The 20,178-nt window shown below is 40.1% G+C and overlaps 1 protein-coding gene across 2 annotated transcripts in view; it reads right to left on the bottom strand.

Moving 5' to 3' along the window:
- PGM5 (phosphoglucomutase 5) overlaps positions 1–20,178 on the bottom strand; it is a 209,583-nt gene that overhangs the window by 161,124 nt on the left and 28,281 nt on the right. For both annotated transcript variants that reach the window (XM_027616806.2, XM_027616805.2), the window contains exons 3-6: positions 15,718–15,864; positions 12,637–12,762; positions 3,425–3,615; positions 2,698–2,852 (exon numbers count right to left, since the gene is read on the bottom strand). In XM_027616806.2, coding sequence (XP_027472607.1) covers positions 2,698–2,852; positions 3,425–3,615; positions 12,637–12,762; positions 15,718–15,864 — 619 coding nt within the window. The remainder of the gene's footprint in view (positions 1–2,697; positions 2,853–3,424; positions 3,616–12,636; positions 12,763–15,717; positions 15,865–20,178) is intronic.

A 20,178-nucleotide genomic window follows, 5' to 3' on the forward strand; every position in this document is an offset into this window, starting at 1 on the left:
GGGTGGCGGGGGTGGGGGGAGTTGGCACGCAGCAGACAAGTGCATGCCCTTTATTCTGGCTGCCTGGCACATCTGCCCCATTTTCTCTGGCTCCTGCCTGGACAGCGTCTTGCTTCTCATTTGTCGTCTCTACTGAGGCCTGGAGCAGAACAGCCCTGGAGCCCATGCCCTGCTCCACAGCTTAAGGAGTCTCATTTGCGCCCCACCCTCAGGAGGAGGCCTGGCCAGTGGTCAGCCCACTATCCCATTGGCAGGGGAGAAGAGGAATGGATCCCTTGTCCTGCCTTCTCATTCTTCCCACTGAGGCTCCACTTCCTGGGGTGGTGACTGTGCTGTGGGTCCCTCTCCTCATCCTTGTGCAGCCTCATCTCCTCGCTTCTGAGGATGGGACCGAGGGCAACGTGAAGCACGGAGGAGGACTTGAGGTTAGAGGGCATGACTAACATAGGCCTCACCTGGGGAGCTGTCACCTGGAAGCCTGGGCAGCCAAGGGTGTCACATCAGCACCTGAAACTCAGAGTAAGCCCTGCAGCTTCCTCGGAGGCCCCTGTCCCCTCTCTGGGTTCCTATGGATCTTACAGTCCCACCACCCCATGTGAAGTAGTACTGCAGAGTCATTAAGACCATGCACTCCGGGGGCGCCTGGGTGGCTCAATCGGTTAAGCGTCTGACTCTTGATTTCAGCTCAGGTCATGATCTCAGGGTTGTGAGATTGAGCCCCACGTTGGGCTCTGCACTGAGTGTGGAGCCTGCTTAAGATTCTCTCTCTCCCTCTCCCTCTGCCCCAACCCCTGCTCTCCCTCTTTCTCTCTGCCGCCCCCCGACCCCCGCTCAAAAAAAAAAAAAAAAAAAAAAAAGACCATGCACTCTGGAGCTGGAGTGGCTTGGTTAGAATCCCAGTTCCACCCTTGCTAGGCCCTGATCTTGACCAAGTTATTTAACATCCCTGTACCTCAGTTCCTTCATCTGTAAAATGAGCTCACAGTGTAGTTATGATGACTACCGAGTTTACAGAATGGGCTTACAGCAGTGCCCAGCACAGAGTTAGAAAATCAAAATCAGTAAGGAAACGGTACTGGCAAAAAAATAGACATATAGATCAATGGAACAGAACAATAAAGAGCTCAGAAATAAATCCATGCTTATATACTCAATTAACCTATGACAAAGGAGGCAAGAATATACAATGGGGAAAAGACAGTCTCTTCAATAAATGGTGTTGGGAAAACTGGACAGTTACATTCAAAAGAATGGAATTGGACCACTTTCTCACGCCATGCACAAAAATAAACTCAAAATTAATTAAAAACCTAAATGTGAGACCTGAAACCATAAAACTCCTAGAAGAAAACATAGGCAGTAATTTCTTGGCTGTCAGCCACAGAAACATCTTCCTAGATATGTCTCCTCAGGAAAGAGAAACAAAGCAAAAAAAACTCTTGCACAGTGAAGGACACCATTGATAAAACAAAAAGACAACCTACTGAACGGGAGCAGATATTTACAAATGACATATCCAATAAGGGGTTAATATTCAAAATATATAAAAAAACTTATTCAACTCAATCATAAAAACACAAATTATCCAATTAAAAGTGGGCAGAGGATCTGAATAGACATTTTTCCAAAGAAAACACCCAGATAGCAATACACATACACATGAAAAAATGCTCAACATCACTCATCATCAGGGAAATGCAAATCAAAACCACATGAGATATCATTTCATACCTCAGAATGGCTAGAATAAAGAAGACAAGAAATAACAAATGTTGGCAAGGATGCGGAGAAAAAGGAACCCTCATGCACTGTTGGTGGGGATGGAAATTGATACAGCCACTGTGGAAAGAGTATAAAAGGCCCTCAAAAACTTAAAAATACAATTACTATATGATCCAGTGATTCCACTATTGTGTGTTTACTCAAAGACAATGAAAACACTAATTTGAAAAGATAGGCGCACCCCTATGTGTATTGCAGCATTATTTATAATAGCCAAGATATGAAAGCAACCCAAGTGTCCACCCATACATGATGGATAAAGAAGAAATGGTATACATAGAAATGGAATATTACTCAATTATTAAATGTAATATGATATAATGCTAAGGGAAATAAGTCCATCAAAGAAAAACAAATACCATATGATTTCACTTGTATATGGAATTTAAGAAACAAAAATAAGACACAAACAAAACGCCAGACTCTTAAGAACAGAGAACACACTGACGGTTCCCAGAGGGGAGGTGGTGGGGGGTGGGATGGGTGAAACAGATGAAGGGTATCATGAGTACACTCATCATGATGAGCACTGAATAAAGTATAGAATTGTTGAATCATATTGTACACCTGAAACTAATATAAAACTATATGTTATTTATACTTCAATTTTTAAAAAAAGGAAATAATATTTTGTACTCACTAGAATTGCTAAAATAAAAAAGACTGGCAAAAAAATGAGGCACAGAGATCACATGTCTCTCAAGTTCCCACAGCTAAGAAGTAGCAGAACTAAGGATCAAGTTCAGGCCACCTGATTCTTCATGCCTCTACCAAGTGCACTATAAAGGTCTCTAAGTTCCCATACTTCCCACAATTCCCAGTGAGGCAGGGGAGAATGAGCGACAGCTAATGATGAGGGGGACACTGACATCAGAAACCTACCATGAAGTTCTTCACGGTGACATCCTTGCTTACCTGTCCAGGGCCGTGCTGGTGGGCATACTCCTCCCAAACCCTCGAACCCCCATCTGACGGAAATATGGAATGCAAGAGAGGTTGGCAGCAATGATGGCCAGTGAGTCAGAAGGGCTCACAAAGAAGCCATTTCGGCCTAGAATCATATAACGGTCCTGTCAGAAGGAATGGGTGAAAATGATCAGACAGAGGCATCTGCTGCTAGCACGCCATTCCCATAATCATCACAAGCTACTCTACCACCATCCTATAAACAACCTAAAACAGTTTGAATGAAGCCAAAGGGGGCATGAGAAACCTTCTTCTAAATTCCTGAGTATCGTAGGGCCCAGGACCTTGACACAGTTAGGAATGTGTCCCACCTGTTGAAATGTGGATGACTATCTCAAGCTTCAGTACCCTCCATATACTTATACAAGAATTATTGCTGAAATACCTTGTTCCTCAAGATGGCAGTTTTAACAAAACCAACCATAAATAAAGATTTATTGCATGAATTTTTTTAAAAGAAATAACCTTTTTATAACATAATGATACCCTGGAACTAAGAAAAGTAAAAGCTATTTAATTGCAATACAGAAGAGCCATTAAAAAGAAGAGCAGAGGCAGAACCAGTTAGGGTTCAAATGCCCCATACGTATCAGCCAGCCCCGTGAATTCTCTGGATTCCGATGCTTGGCTTATTAGCTGGTAAAAGGGTCAGCAGGCAGGGAAATTTCCTACTTACCCCATCAGCATCAAATGCAGCTCCGAATCCATATTCTCCTCCTTTCATAGCTTCCAGAAGGGTTGTTGCATATGTCAGGTTTGGGTCAGGATGCTGCCCTCCAAAATCTTCCAAGGGAACACAGTTTATTGCAGAATTGGCTGGAGCTCCCAGCTCATCACACAAGACTTTTCTCACATAGGGTCCCATGACTAAAAAGAGATAAGTGGCAATATGAAATCTTTGCAGAAACCCCTGAGAGTGCTTCTGTTCTGGTTAGAACAAGAAAGACCATTTAATAGCAGAGGATAAAAATTCTACAAGCTTTGTCAAGACACAACACAGAGTAATACTTATTTCAATTAAAATTCACTGAGTACCTACCATGTGCCAATTGCTGTGCTGGGCATATAGGTGTATCCAATAACCAGTTACATAAAATTTTTCTCCAAAACTTTTCTAATATGTTGCCAGAAAGAAATCAACTACTTAATAATGATCCATGGTGTGTTGCCTTTTATGTATTTAAAAAAATTGGCTAAATATAGGCAAAAGCACTAAAGGCTCTAGGAATGTTCTTTGTCTCTGCAATCATTTTAACTCTGCCAAGTATATAATTGGACACTGTAAACCACGGAAGCATATAAAACTAAGCATATTTTACAAAATAATTGCTAAGAAAAGGTATTTTCCAGTTCAACACATTTACGGAGTGCCTAACATGGAATTCCTAAGTTAAGAATAGAAACATCATATTCAAGGGATGCAAATCACACTGTTTCTACATTACTGGGTTCTTAATCCATTAGTGGGATGAGTCAAATCTACAGGTGATTGCAGTGGTAAGACTGGTGCTATGCAATGGATATTTATGAAATAATTAGATCCAATGGCTTATGAGAAGAAACAACCACAGGTAAAGTTTCACAAAAGAGGTAGCATTTCTGGAGGGACGTGAAGAGAGAATATAAATTTGATAGAGATGGGGAGTGGGGATGCCATCCAAATGGAAAGGACATTATGAACAAGGGAATGGAGCCTGAGTTAGAACATACAGCAGATTTGGGGACCAGCATGTAATCTGGTTGGCTGAAATATAGGTAAAGCATTGTTTTCCATTTAATTTCCACTAGTACAACACAACCCTCAAACACTGAATATCTTTTGATTTTGCCTGTCCAGCACTTATTTCCCCTTCCTCTAGTTGCAATATTTTGGGATTCCTTTGGAGACTAAATGCCTTCCCCATCTTAGTTCTTATGGCTAAATCCCACTTCACCCAAGACTGAGAAGGTGACCTAGGTCTGCCCAATCAATATCCTCCAACCCTCAGCCAGAGTAATTGATTCAGAGACAGACATATAGTATAAGCTAGGCAATGAGGCTCAAAACCAGATATACTGATCAAAATATTTAGAAAGAGAAACTGTCTTCCCTCTAGGCCAGATGATGCTAGGGCAAGAACCTGAAAAATCCTTTTCTGGGGAATATGATCAGCCCAATAAGAAAGAAGAAAAAGCCCAACCAGATGATCTCAGAGTAAAGCCCATGGAGGATGAGCTCCACACGGGCTCAGATCTCCCAACAAAATTTTTAGTGCCTCATTCTTAAATGCGCCAGAGAGCCAAGGATCACCAAACTTTTGAAAAATGCAATTAACATGAGATCAAAACAAAAAGAGTAAAGAGCAACCTAGAGGAAACAGAAACTATACAGAGAAAAGAAAACTTTTAAAATATATGTCAGCGATATTTTTTTGTAAGTGTACTTTTTCATTACATAATGCAGTTAGCATAATTATAGGATATTAAATATTTTCAAATGTAAAGGTCCATAAAAAACAATTTTCTTGGGCGCCTGGGTGGCTCAGATGGTTAAGCGTCTGCCTTCGGCTCAGGTCATGATCCCAGGGTCCTGGGATCGAGTCCCGCATCGGGTTCCCTGCTCCTTGGGAGCCTGCTTCTCCCTCTGCCTCTCTCTCTCTCTCTCTTTCTGTCTCTCATGAATAAATAAATAAAATCTTTAAAAAAAAAAGAACAAATTCTTTTTAAAGATTTTATTTATTTATTTGAGAGTGAGAGCAAGAGAGAAAGAGAATGAGCCAGGGGAGGGGCAGACGGAGAGGGAGAAGCAGGCTCCCTGCACAGCAGGGAGCCTGATATGGGGATTGATCCCAGGACCCTGGGACTATGACCTGAGCCCAAGGCAGATGCTTAACCGACTGAGCCATCCAGGTGCCCCCATAAAAAAAAAAAAAAAAAAATCTTACAATTAAATATATAATTGGCTTAAAATACAGATGATAGGAGAGGAGGAGCAAGATGGCAGAGGAGTAGACCTGTTTCGTCTGGTCCCAGGAATTCAGCTAGTTATCAAACCATTCTGAACACCATTCTGAACATTCTGAAAAACTCAATAGGATAGCGAAGAAAAGAATAGCAGCAACTCTCTGACAGAAAAGCGACCATTTTCTGGAAGGTAGGACATGCAGAGAAGTGAATCCGAGGCGATATCTGGGAAGATAGAACGCGGGGGGAGGGAGCCTCCATCAGCCCCTACCGGCAAGTGATAGAGCAGCGGAGCACAAAACTGGAACTTTCAGAAGCCTGCTCCGCTGAGGGACATCGTTCCAGTAGCTAATGGGGGGGGGGGGGGTGGAACTCTCGCGGGACAGGGTGGTCTCAGGACCCTCGGGGTCACAGAAAGACCAGGGGTGCCTGAGTGCGGCAGAGCTCCCAGGTATCGGAGCGGGGAAGCCAGCGGCAGAGACGGAGCCGAGGAGTGGGCTCTCAGCTTGGGGTTGCCATAAACTGTGATCCGCAGCACAGTCGGGCCATGGCTCCTCCAGCAGGGACCCAACAAGTGGCAGAGCCGGGGAGACTCTCCTTCCTCCCCTGGGAGGAGCGGCACAAGAGCGCACTGCAGGGATCTACCGGGTTTGGAGATTCCATAGGGGGTCGGTTGCCAGAGATAGAAATGCTCAGTCACAGGCCGGGTGAGCAAGGAGTGCGGCCGGAGACCGGGGAGACGGGAGTGATTGACTGCTTTTCTCTGGGGACTCACTAAGAAGTGGGGCCCCGAGTTCTCGACGACTCCTCCGGGACAGAGATTGGAAGGCCACCACTTCACTCTGGCCTCCAAAGCAACCGGAGATTACTTAGCCCGGCCCCCAGCAGGGGCGGGGCAATTCCGCCTCCAGCAAAGACATTTAGGAACCACGGCAACAGGCCCCTCCCCCAGAAGATCAGCAAGAACAGCCAGCCAAGACCAAGTTTACCAATCAAGGAGAACGGCAGAACTCTAGCGCTAGGGGAATACTGCACACAGAATTCATGGATTTTTTTCCCATGATTTTTTAGTCTTTCAAAGTTAATTTTTTAAATTTTCTTTATGTTTTCTTTTTCTATTTTTTTTAATTTGTCTTCTTTCCTTTTTCAAGCAATATCTTATCAATCCCTTTTTTTAAAATCTTTTTTAATTTTCATTTTTAGAGTCATGTTCTATTCCTTCATTGTAGTTAACCTTATTTCTTGTATATATATAAGTTTTTCTGTCTTTAAAATTTTGGGATACAGTTTCTTCTAACAGACCAAAATATACCTTAAATCGCTAGTGTAAGGTTCTGTTCTAGTCTCCTCCCTGATCACATTCTCTCACTTGTTTTTCTTCTTTCTTTTTTCAACCAACTTCTTATCTTATAAATTCCTTTTATAAAATCTTTTATAATTTTCATCTTCACAGTCATATTCCATCCCTTCATCGTATTTACCCTTATTTTAGTACATATATAAGTTTTTCTTTCTTTAAAATTTTGGGAGGCAGTTTCTTCTAACAGACCAAAATATGCCCAAAATCTAGTGTGTGGCTCTGATCTATTCACCAGCCTGATCATATTCTTTTTTTTTCTTCCTTCCCTTTCTTTTCCCCCCATTCTCAGGTCTCTTCTGATTCGTTTAGTATATATTTTTCTGGGGTCATTGTTACACTTTTAGCATTTTGTTCTCTTATTCATCTATTCTCCTCTGGACAAAATGACAAAATGGAAAAACTCACCTCAAAAAAAAGAACAAGAGGCAGTACTGACTGCCAGGGACTTAATACGGACATTAGTAAAATGTCAGAACCAGAGTTCAGAATGACGATTACAAAGATATTAGCTGGGCTTGAAAAAAACATGGAAGATACTAGAGAATCCCTTTCTGGAGAAATAAAAGAACTAAAATCTATCCAAGTCGAAATCAAAAAGGCTATTAATGAGGTGCAATCAAAAATGGAGGCTCTAACTGCTAGGATAAATGAGGCAGAAGAGAGAATAAGTGATATAGAAGACCAAATGATGGAAAATAAAGCAGCTGAGAAAAAGAGAGATAAACAACTACTGGATCACGAGGGCAGAATTCGAGAGATAAGCGATACAATAAGACGAAACAACATTAGAATAATTGGGATCCCAGGAGAAGAAGAAAGAGAGAGAGAGGCAGAAGGTATATTTGAACAAATTATAGCAGAGAACTTCCCTAATCTGGGGAAGGATACAGGCATCAAAATCCAGGAGGCACAGAGAGCCCCTCTCAAAATCAGTAAAAATAGGTCAACACCCCAACATCTAATAGTAAAACTTACGAGTCTCAGAGACAAAGAGAAAATCCTGAAAGCAGCTCGGGACAAGAGGTCGGTAACCTACAATGGCAGAAACACTGGATTGGCAACAGACCTATCCACAGAGACCTGGCAGGCCAGAAAGGACTGGCATGATATATTGACAGCACTAAACGAGAAAAATATGCAGCCAAGAATACTATATCCACCTAGGCTGTCAATGAAAATAGAAGGAGAGATAAAAAGCTTCCAGGGCTTTTTGCAAAAAGAATTTGCAAACATGAAGCCAGCCCTACTAGAAATATGAAATGGGTCCTCTAAGCAAAGAGAGAGCCTAAAAGCAAGATAGACCAGAAATGAACAGAGACAATATACAGTAACAGTCACCTTACAGGCAATACAATGGCACTAAATTCCTATCTTTCAATAGTTACCCTGAATGTAAATGGGCTAAATGCCCCAATCAAAAGACACAGGGTATCAGAGCAGATAAAAAAAAGAAAAGACCCATTGATATGCTGCCTGGAAGAGACTCATTTTAGACCCAATGACACACCCAGATTGAAAGTGAGGGGGTGGAAAACGATTTACCATGCTAATGGACACCAAAAGAAAGCTGGGGTGGCAATCCTTATATCAGACAAATTAGATTTTAAAGATTTTTTTTTTAATTTTTATTTATTTGACAGAGAGACAGCGAGAGAGGGAACAGAAGCATGGGGAGAGGGAGAGGGAGAAGCAGGCCTCCCGTGGAGCAGGGAGCCCAGTGCGGGGCTCGATCTCAGGACCCTGGGATCATGACCTGAGCCGAAGGCAGATACTTAATGACTGAACCAGCCAGGCACCCCAGACAAATTAGATTTTAAACCAAAGACTATAATGAGAGATGAGGAAGGACACTCTATCCTACTTAAAGGGTCTATCCAACAAGAAGATCTAACAATTGTAAATATCTATGCCCCGAACATGGGAGCAGCCAATTATATAAGCCAATTAATAACAAAATCAAAGAAACACATCGACAACAGTACAATAATAGTGGGGGACTTTAACACCCCCCCCTCACTGAAATGGACAGATCATCTAAGGAAAAGATCAACACGGAAATACTTTAAATGACACATTGGACCAAATGGACTTCACAGATATATTCAGAACATTCCATCCCAAAGCAACAGAATACACATTCCTCTCTAGTACCCATGGAACATTCTCCAGAATAGATCACATCCTAGGTCACAAATCAGGTCTCAACTGGTACCAAAAGATTGGGATCATTCCCTGCATATTTTCAGACCACAGTGCTTTGAAACTAGAACTCAATCACAAGAGGAAAGTCGGAAAGAACTCAAATACATGGAGGTTAAAGAGCATCCTACTAAAGAATGAATGGGTCAACCAGGAAATTAAAGAAGAATTAAAAAAATTCATGGAAACCAATGAAAATGAAAACACAACTGTTCAAAACCTTTGGGATGCAGCAAAAGCGGTTCTAAGAGGAAAGTATATAGCAATACAAGCCTTTCTCAAGAAACAAGAAGGGTCTCAAATGCACAACCTAACTCTACACCTAAAGGAGCTGGAGAAAGAACAGCAAATAAAGCCTAAACCCAGCAGGAGAAGAGAAATAATAAAGATCAGAGCAGAAATCAATGAAACCAATGAAATAGAAACCAAAAGAACAGTAGAACAGAACGGGAAGATAGACCATGGCGGGAGGGAGCCTCCGTCAGCCCCTACCAGCAAGTAGGAGCTAGTTCTTTGAAAGAATTAACAAGATTGATAAACCCCTGGCCAGACTTATCAAAAAGAAAAGATAAAGGACCCAAATAAATAAAATGATGAAAGAGGAGAGATCACAGCAAACACCAAAGAAATACAAACAATTATAAGAACGTATTATGAGCAACTATATGCCAGCAAATTAGACAATCTCGAAGAAATGGATGCATTCCTGGAGAAGTAAAAACTACCAAAACTGAACCAGGAAGAAATAAAAAACCTGAACAGACCCATAACCGGCAAGGAAATTGAAGCAATAATCAAAAATCTCCCAACAAACAAGAGCCCAGGGCCAGAGGGCTTTCCAGGGGAATTCTACCAAACATGTAAAGAAGAATTAATACCTATTCTTCTGAAACTGTTCCAAAAAATCAAAATGGAAAGAAAACTTCCAAACTCATTTTATGAGACCAGCATTACCTTGATCCCAAAACCAGACAAAGACCCCATCGAAAAGGAGAATACAGACCAATATCCCTGATGAACATGGATGCAAAAATTCTCACCAAAATACTAGCCAAGCGGAGCCAAGTACATTAAAAGGATTATTCACCACGACCGAGTGGGATTTATCCCTGGGCTGCAAGGCGGGTTCAACATCCGCAAATCAATCAATGTGATACATTAATAAAAGAAAGGACAAGAACCATACGATCCTCTCAATAGATGCAGAAAAAGCATTTGACAAAGTACAGCATCGTTTCTTGATTGAAACTCTCACAGTGTAGGGATGGGGGGAATATAGCTCAATATCATAAAAACCATATGTGAAAACCCCACAGTGAATATCATTCTCAATGGGGAAAATAGGTGTTCAGAATGATTTGACAGCTCTCTAGCTGAATTCCAGGGACCAGACGAAACTAGGGTCCCCTACTTCTCCACCATCTTCCTCCCTTCTCCTCAGTAATATTTTAATAGCAACCAACAAGATATGGTAGAATGGCTAAAATTGAAAAGACTGACAATACCAAGTGTTGATGAGGACATGGAAAAACTGAAGTCTTCATACACTGCTGGCAATGCAAATTGTACAGCCACTTTGGACAAAAGCTTGGCAGTTTCATATAAAGTGAAATATGTACTTGTCCTATGACTCAGCAATCCCAGGCCTAGGTATTTATCTAAGACAAATGAAATCATGTAGCCCATAAAGACTTATTCACAAATGTTTATAGCAACTTTGTTTGTAGTAACCAAAACCTGGAAATAACCATAATTATATCAACTGATGACTAGATAAACAAACTATAGTACATCCCTACAATGGAATACTACTCGGTAGTAACGAGAAATCACCACTGATACATTCAACACCATGACTCTATCTCTAGAATTTTATGTGAGTGAAAGAAGCCTGAAGAAAAGGGCTTTACATATTTTATGCTCCATTTAGATGGCTTTCTGGAAAAAACAAAATTATCTAGGCAAAACCAGATGAGTGATTACCAGGAGCTAGCGATTAGGACGAGGGGTACAACTAAAAAGGGGCCACAAGGGAACTTGCTGAAGTGAGGGAAATATTCTATATCTTGATTGTCACAGTCATTACATGACTATATAGGTTTGTCAAACCTCCTCAAAGTGTATGCCTAAAAGATGTCAGTTTTACTGCATATAAATTATACCTCAGTAAACCTGACTTATTTTAAAAATACGACATTCATGAAACATGAAATAGGGCACTATTCATAAAAAAGTTGTGCTGTGAGAAAATATAATATTTTACATGGCTCAGCAGTGGTTCTGATAATGTAGACACTGGATACTGATCTCACCAAACTTATGATATAATTGGTTGAGGGAAGTGTGCTTGGATTGAGTGAATGGAGAGGGTAAAAGAGAGCTACCAGCTCATCTTCCATCGTATAAAGTCAGTGATGCCCAAACTGAAACTCAACAAGGAGAAGTATATTCATAGTATTTAGTAATAGAGAGATAAATACTTTAAAGAAAAAAGTTTAAAATGTTAAAAAAAAAAAGTTGCCTCTGTAGGAAATTGGGGGGAATTGGGCCTAGATTTTTTTCATAATAAACTTTGAACTACTTGATTGTTTAAGCTATATGTGTGTACAGTGATCAAAATGCATTTTTTGGTGGGGGGGGCACTGATGGCTCAGTCGGTTAAGCGTCTGTCTTTGGCTCACATTATCTCAGGGTCCTGGGATCGAGCTCCGCGTCGGGCTCCCTGCTCAGCGAGGAGTTCTCTCCCTTTGTCCCTCCCCTCCACTCATGCACTCTCTCTCTGAAATAAATAAATAAAATCTTTTCAAAAATAGATTTTTTTTAAATGACTACAGTTAACTATCCATTCCACGCTTGAATAGGCATAGTCTCCGACTCATCTGTTCACCACTACCTTCATTTGCTTCAAAAGAGAGAAAGTGCCAGGGGAGGGGAATGGGGGGGTGCACAAAATGCAGGAAGGGGAGTGGGAGGTCCAGGCTTCCAGTTATGGAAGGAATAAGTCATGGGGACAAAAGGTACAGCTTAAGGAATATAGTCCATGGTATTGTAATAGCATTGCATGGCGACAGACTACATGTGTGGTGAGCAGAGCATAACATACAGAACTGTCAAATCACTATGTTGTACACCTGAAACTACTGTAACATTACGTGTCAACTACACTTCAATTAAAAAATGATATATTTTTTTAATCTAAGAAAAAAAAAGAGAGAAATTAAAACCCTGAAGTTTTCCAGAACGTTCCAAATATCTGAACATAAACACATTGTGTGAATATCTATGAATCCAATCTTCCTAATAATCTCAGAAACCCAACACAGGTAGAGGTCTCCTTAACATCCATAACATCTAGTCCACCAACTGGGAGAAGACCACGAACTTACCTCCGTGCATCGCATCAACTCGGATCTTCAGTTGGCCAGGCCCTGTCAGCAAACTCTTGATGGCATTGAAGTCAAAGATGGTCCGAAGGAGGTTGAGATAGATATCTACTGGGTCCACTATCTCCACTAAGGATAGGAAAGCAAATGGAAACATCATTGACCATACCCATAAAGCATACTTAGAAGTGTAAAAAAGAAATCACCACCCTCACAGCATGAAGTTCTGATCACAATTCCATCATAATCCTACCCATCATGGAGGAAGCCAAGTGTCCACTTGTACGCTAAGTCACAAATTAAGACACATTCAAGATCCTACCAACTTTCCCAGTCACAAATGGGTAGACATAATACAAGCTATACATTCCTCTCTGCAAATGAAGAATCAACCACAAAATAAAGTAGTGAAGATAAAACTGTGCGCTTTTATCCCACCTTCCTTCTACCACCTCCCTTCCAAAGAAGGCACACACCTCCATGCTAGGGGGTCTCTTGGCACACCCAGGTGCCTCTCTTGTGGGGCTCGGCCAAGAATGACTCAGAAGGCTTCAAACAAATCAAGGAGTGACTTCAGCAGTGACCCTTATTTTCTAAATGCCATTGTGCCCACTAAATCCAGGGTTAGAATTGGTGATGAAAGATATATTCCTGAGTTTGTATGAGTCTCTTGTGTGCCCAATCCAGTACCCATTTCAGGGTGAATGCCAGATATTTAGAAATCCTCATTAAACACAAGTATTCTTCAATGTCTGGTACCACCCAGTGACCGGGAATCCCAAACTAGTCTTTTCCATTTATTTGACAGATACACACAATGCCAAATATTCATTACATTTTCCAAACTTGGCCATCAGCATATAATTAATACTAAGAACGTGTTTTCCTAGAATAGTAAATACTTGCCTCTTTAGGCACTAAAAGTTGTCCATAAGCCCTGCTTTTAAGTTCATAATTAAATTTTGAAACATATGTATGTTGTTTTTCAAATTTTTCAAATATTGTACTACTTTGGAACTCCGAAACACTTACACCTGCACTAAAGATATTACCAATCCACCTTTAATAATTACCAGTAAATTCCAGGTATAATATCTAATGAATGGAACTTTAATATGTTATATGAAAATATCCCTTCATCTGGTCAAACACCCATCTAAAAATATTTTTCCTTGCACTTAAAGCAATGTAGTATATATGCCCATTCAAACATAATGTAATAATTTTTTGATGAACACAAATCATTTTTAATCTTTTGGCCTGAGAGGGGTATTAATTTATACAATAAATTAAGAATTAATCTGTATGAAATGTATACCTAAAAATGGCTAAAATAGTAAACTTTGTTATGTATATTATACCACAATAAAAAAATTAATCTATGAAGTAAAAGAATACATTAGAAGTCTTACTCCACAATATAAGGTAATATTTCTGGCAATTTCATTCTGGTTCTTTAATTCTTGAACCACTTGCCTAAATATACTTGGGATTCATAGCAGATAACACATAGTAGACAGAAATGTAAAAAAACAAGGAAGCAAGTAGAATTCAGTGAAAACTGAAAGTTCACATCAAATAGTTCATGCTCTAGACCCCTTAAGGTGAAATGCCAAGGAATGATGTATTTCCAATTAACTCAAGCCTTGCTCAACATTTAAAACAGCAAGAACACAGCACATAAATTATCCCAAATGGTTATCTCCAAGTTCTTCTTGGGAGCCAGGGAATTCTTCTACCCACCTCCTGTTATCCACAGCATTTTAGAAAACTCATCAAATTAGCAATATGGCTGCAGAAACAGCCTGAATCTGAGCTCACCAAAGATACGGGTCTCTTAGACAGGTATAAAAATTGTGAAGATATCAATAGTAAATAAATCATTCATAACGTCTTCCTGATGGTAATGCCTGATTTTTCCCAGTCATCATACTGTCCAGTTTTTCCAAACATATGTAAACAAGCATATTTAAATCCATTTGTTTCATATAATATATCCCCTGTTTACAGTTGTCAAACCACTGTGTGTGCATGTGTTTGCATGCTCCCAGCTAGATTAATAAAAGGAGGCACCATTGTTTCCAGTATCACATGGCTTCCGGTTAATTTCTGCTGCTTAGCTAAGCAAGCAACTGACTCAGAATCCTTCACGAAAAAGGTAGTAGTGTTGGCTTAACAGTGTGACCCCTCAACAGTCCATTTCAAGCTCTTTCTTGCCTGTCCCTCAAATGCCATGTGGCTGCAAGCCTGGTATTTAATCTTTTTAGCTAAATTAATTTAATTGTCAAATAAGGATAACATCTTAACACAGACTGTATTTCAGCATATAGGGCACTAAAGGAGTAACAAGTTGGTTTACGGCTAATTGTATACGTTCTAGGAAAAAGCAATAGGATAAAAGAGGGGGGGCATAATATGCATATACATGATATTAGTGATGTTATATTGTTCAATATTAATCTGTAAAATTAAAAGTTATAATCTGAGTACTTCAGAAGTTTCAGTCACTCTCTAGTATGGGATATTTGGGGCAATTTCATTCTGTGCTTTGCCTCAATCCATTTGGTACTTACTGAGTTCCTTCATAAAATCTCCTCACCTAGTGCTTGGTATGGAATGGGGGATCCTTTGCACATTGAATCAAGTTGAACAGCATGGTCCTGACTTGGAAAAAAAAAATGCCTACCTTCCATGGGAATTTTTAATAACCCCATTACCTTGTTGGTTCCCTCCTTAACTACATAAAATATTCCAGCATCTTCACTGTAATTGATTAGAAAAGTGAAGACATGTTTTGGCGATTCACGTCCTATTCTTGGAATGCCATAAGGGAGTCAGCTATGATGTTTTTCCTATGTTGAAAGTGATCTAGAGTTTGAGAAGTCATTTTTGAAAGCTGCCAGTTCTGAGTATCTTGGCTGCTCTCACTTCCCTGTACACAACAGTCATATTACATCTGCTTATCAAGTCACTCCCCAAAGAGATAAACCAATCACTTTAGTGTGTGCCCACCCCCCATCCCAGAAAGCAGAGTCACCTCCACCCATGGAGTTATTCTCAGTTCTTCAAAATATAATCTATTACCTCTAAATGGCTTGAATTTGTTCTCCAGGTCAAATTCTTGTCTTCCAAGCCGAGATAGGTCAATTCGAAGATCAGGGCATATGGCATATTCCTCGATTGTTTTGCTGATCTGATAGATTTTGTCTGAGACCACATCTGGTGCAGGACCTACATTTGGAAACAGCACACCACCAAAAATATGTTTTTTTAAAAAAGTGTCTGCAACTTCAATCAGAGGAAGGTTATCTCCTTCACCACCAAGCAAAAGAAAGATTCATTTGTTCTCCAAACAATGGACAACAGTTCACCATTCAATTAGCCTCCATATTCCTTGTGTTGTATTCATCCATGATGGAGGAAATTTGGTCAGCCTCACCTGTTCTATGTAGGCTAATAACCCATATGTTTGTTTGTCTGAATCCACTTCTGAGCAATGATACAGCTTCCCTAAAAATAGTTTCACACCTGCCAGGGAGACCCGGTTATGTAATCAGCTTTTTTCAGGATATGAGACACCAACAGGATATGCACTTGACAGAAGTGAGGGATTCCAGATTTAAACTGCAGCCTCCCAAGTGCACCTAGAGAAAGAAAATACGACTTCTACTCCCAAGTCTGCTCCCTTGTTGAGGCAGGAGCTTGCCAGGGTTAACCGTTTTCCCTAACTCACGCTCTCTAGTGACTTCCAAGATTTTAAAATGAGGGTTAGCCAAAAATATCTGATGTGTTTCCTCACAAGGTCGAGAGGACAATTAGGATGTGAAAGACTTTAAATGAACACGAAATCAACAGTTGGTCCACCTTCCAATTTTCTTTTTAATTTTTGTATCTTACTGCAAGTCACTTAAGATTTCTTGCAACAAGTCTGGGAATCAAATGAGTACACTGAAAGATCTGAAATATCAATAGATAGGTTTTGTATGAATTATACTCACCAACTCTACTGTAACTTTCAACTGAAAAGAAATCAAGAAATAATTTATTTTCTATCCCAATCCTTCAAGCTACACTGTTCAACAGAGTAGCCACTAATGATATGCAGCTATTGAGCACCTGAAATATGGCTAGTGAAATCTTGATACGTGCTGTGATTGTAAAATACATATCAAATTTTGAACAGTTCATAGAAAAAATCTAATAGATTGCATTTAACTTTTACAGCAGCATGCCAAAATAATATTTTCAGTATACTAGGTTTAAAAATGCATCGTTCATTTCACCTTTTGTTTTTTACTTTTTGATGTGGCTACCAGAAAGTTTAAAATCATCTCTGACTCACAATGTATTTCTATTAGACAGTGCTGCCTTAAAGCATAGCACTGTTTTTGTCTCCCAAGAAATGCTCGTTGAATGTATAAAAAGGAACAGCACCTAAACACACAAATTGTACACATTAACTGTGTGCAGATTTTTTTTGTCTATCTATTATATCTGAAGAAAGTTGTTTTAAAAATAAATACCCCCATTCTAGTGCATGGGAAAGAAGCCTAGTAGATTTTACCCATATTTCCTTGTCCTTTAGGAAAAGACTGCAGAGAAACAAAAACAAAAACATGGCCTTCCTCCTCCACTCCTCACCATTTTTTATCCGTCTGCAAAATGTAAAACAGTAAATAGTCTTGTTCAGTCTTTGCGTTTTTTATGCTTGTCCGATTAGAGAATGCATGAATATCTCCCTGCTCCGTTAGGTGCCACACTGTGTTCTTTGGCTGTGTCCCTCACTTTTAAAAAGCCTGATTTAATGACAAAGTACACCGGTTTCCAAAAGTAAAACAACTTCTAGCAAGTTTGTTTCCTATGATGCCACTCAACCACTCGGTTGTTAACCTCACAGTTCATCAACAACTTCTGCATCCATCCACCACTCCCAAGTTCCTTGACATCTTCCGCTCTAATGAGTTTTCCTCTTCATTTTAGTCAGTGGCTGGTAGAGTCATATCTTAAGTATTACTGTCTCTTGAAATCCTTTCAAAAATACCAAATTTGAGTGTCCTCAACCCACAAATTCCTTATCAGCCAACTACCCTACTCCATACGTCTGCTGAACCTGCCCTCTCCTATAGTGATACTTATTAATCATCACTTGATTAATCCCAGTCTATCCGTCCATTCTAGTTTCACTGGTCTCTATTCTCAGGACCCTAAGGTCCACCATATGAGCCATACCTTCGTTAGCATAATAACATGAACCTACATTTATTGAAACTTACATATACCACCTTTCACACTTTACATGGAATTCAGCACTCACTAAAAGCAGATGAAGTAGGAGTTATTATTACCCTCATTTTCCAAATGGGGAAACTGAAATTTGAAGAGATGGAGATCCTTTTTTTTTTAAGATTTTATTTATTTATTTGAGAAAGAGAAAGAGAAAGAGATAGAGAGAGAGCATGAGAGGGGAGAGGGTCAGAGGGAGAAGCAGACTCCCTGCTGAGCAGGGAGCCCGATGTGGGACTTGATCCCGGGACTCCAGGATCATGACCTGAGCCGAGGGCAGTCGCTTAACCAACTGAGCCACCCAGGCGCCCAGAGATGGAGATCCTTAACCAAGATCCTATCACTGGTAATAGATAGAGGCTGGATTTCGAATCCTAATAGTCCGATGTCAGCTCAGACACCCGTAACAAGTATAAGCCGCCTTGAGGCTATGCCACACCTACACAGTCATTCCCCAACCCTGAGACATCACCATCATCTGCCCCCACTGCTGCAATTTCCAGACTCCCACATATTGCTGGAGGTAGTCAAAAATTATACCAATTGACTCCCCCTAAGAATGAGGCTACTTAGCTTTTTGACTTCTCATGTATGAATCATCAACACATTTCCCAGAGTACCTTTTACAAAATACATCCCAAGTCCTTTCTCTCCTTGTCCCATTATCTGAGCAGGCAATTTTCTTCTTACTTTCTTTTTGAACAGGTATAGCAATTATCACCCCTAACTTTCATTCTTTACCCCTCAGAGCTGTTTTCTTCCCCATCCTTGCCTTCTCTTTCAGAAGTTCTGCCCTCTTCCCAGAATCTAGGCTCTAATTGAGCGCCACACCTTACTAATTCTGTGACACTGGTCAAGCTTTTTAAAACATTTTATTCCTCAGTGACTTCATCAGGTTGTTATGAGGATGAAATAGGATAATGTATGTAAAGTTCTGAGTATGGTGCCCAGCACACTGTAAGATTCTAAAAAATCCAGTATTTTTATTATGAATTCCATTTCCCCTCTAGCATCTTCCTCTCTACTTAAAAACATGCTCAGAATGGTCCTGTCCTCTAAATGCACTTTAAAAGCAACATAGTTCCGGATGTATTCTATTTCCCTGGCTGTGCCTACTAATTCTGTGGACACTTAGCTTTCTTTTTTTTTTTTTGAAGATTTCTTCATTTATCTGAGAGAGAAAGAGAGAGCGTGTGCAAGTGGGGGGGGGAGCAGAGGGAGAGGGAGAGAGAGAGAGAGAGAGAGAGAGAGAGAAAGACTCCCCTTTGAGCACAGAGCCCAGCAAGGGGCTCAATGCCAGGCTTGATGCCAGGATCCCAAGATCATGAGCTGAGCCAAAATCAAGAGTTGGATATCCAACCGACTGAACCACCCTGGTGCCCCAAGACACTTAGCTTCTTAATTAATTCAAAAAAAAAAGTATCTATATGAACACAATGAAAAGAGATGAATGCCTCTTCAGGAAAAAGAAATTATGGTAAAATTGATTCTACTTTGAGTAGGAAGAAACCAACTGAATCTTTCTTTGCCATTAGGAATGTTAGCTTCAGTAATGACGCCAAGACGATGCAAATAAGAAGAATTAAGCGTTAAGAGAGGGATTTTCAATGCAGTTAAAGGCCAAATGATAAATTCAATCTCCTTCCTCTATGGCTGAATAGGTCTCATTTCCTCCTGTAATTTATTCTACAAAATGGGTATTTAAATAATATCTTCTCCCTTTATGTCTCATAGGATATCATAGAGAAGACTGAGATGTTCTTGTAAGATATGAAATCGTATACAAATTCCAAATGCTTACTTGAAATCCATTTAGCTTGGCAACTTTTATAACACATTTCTCTATGAATTGCCATTTTCTGAGCCCATTCAATTTCCTGTGTTAACAGCATAGAGAATAACTGAATATTGCCTATTTTTTTTCCTGAAATCCTCAGTAGTTGCTGCAAGACTAGATGTGGGTCCTAGGTATGCTTTCTAATGAAGCAAAACTTCTCGAAGAATAGGACACGTCATAAGGTGTTTTTTTTTAAAACACTTGATGTGAGTGAAGTTCATTTGTTTGGATAATGTCCAAAATGGCTGCAAGGAGGGAAATAATGAATATTCTGGCCTAGGCCAAAAATAATTCATAAAGGTTACTGTTGTTGGTTAAAATTCAGCTCCTACTTTTGTATAAATGCAGACTCAGTGTCCTAGACTAAGATTAAGAGACTTAACAACGAAATGCAATGCATAGTTCTTGGATGCATCCCAGTTTGA

This window comes from Zalophus californianus, chromosome 13, assembly GCF_009762305.2.
Source record: "Zalophus californianus isolate mZalCal1 chromosome 13, mZalCal1.pri.v2, whole genome shotgun sequence".
NCBI classification, from domain to species: Eukaryota; Metazoa; Chordata; class Mammalia; order Carnivora; family Otariidae; genus Zalophus; species Zalophus californianus.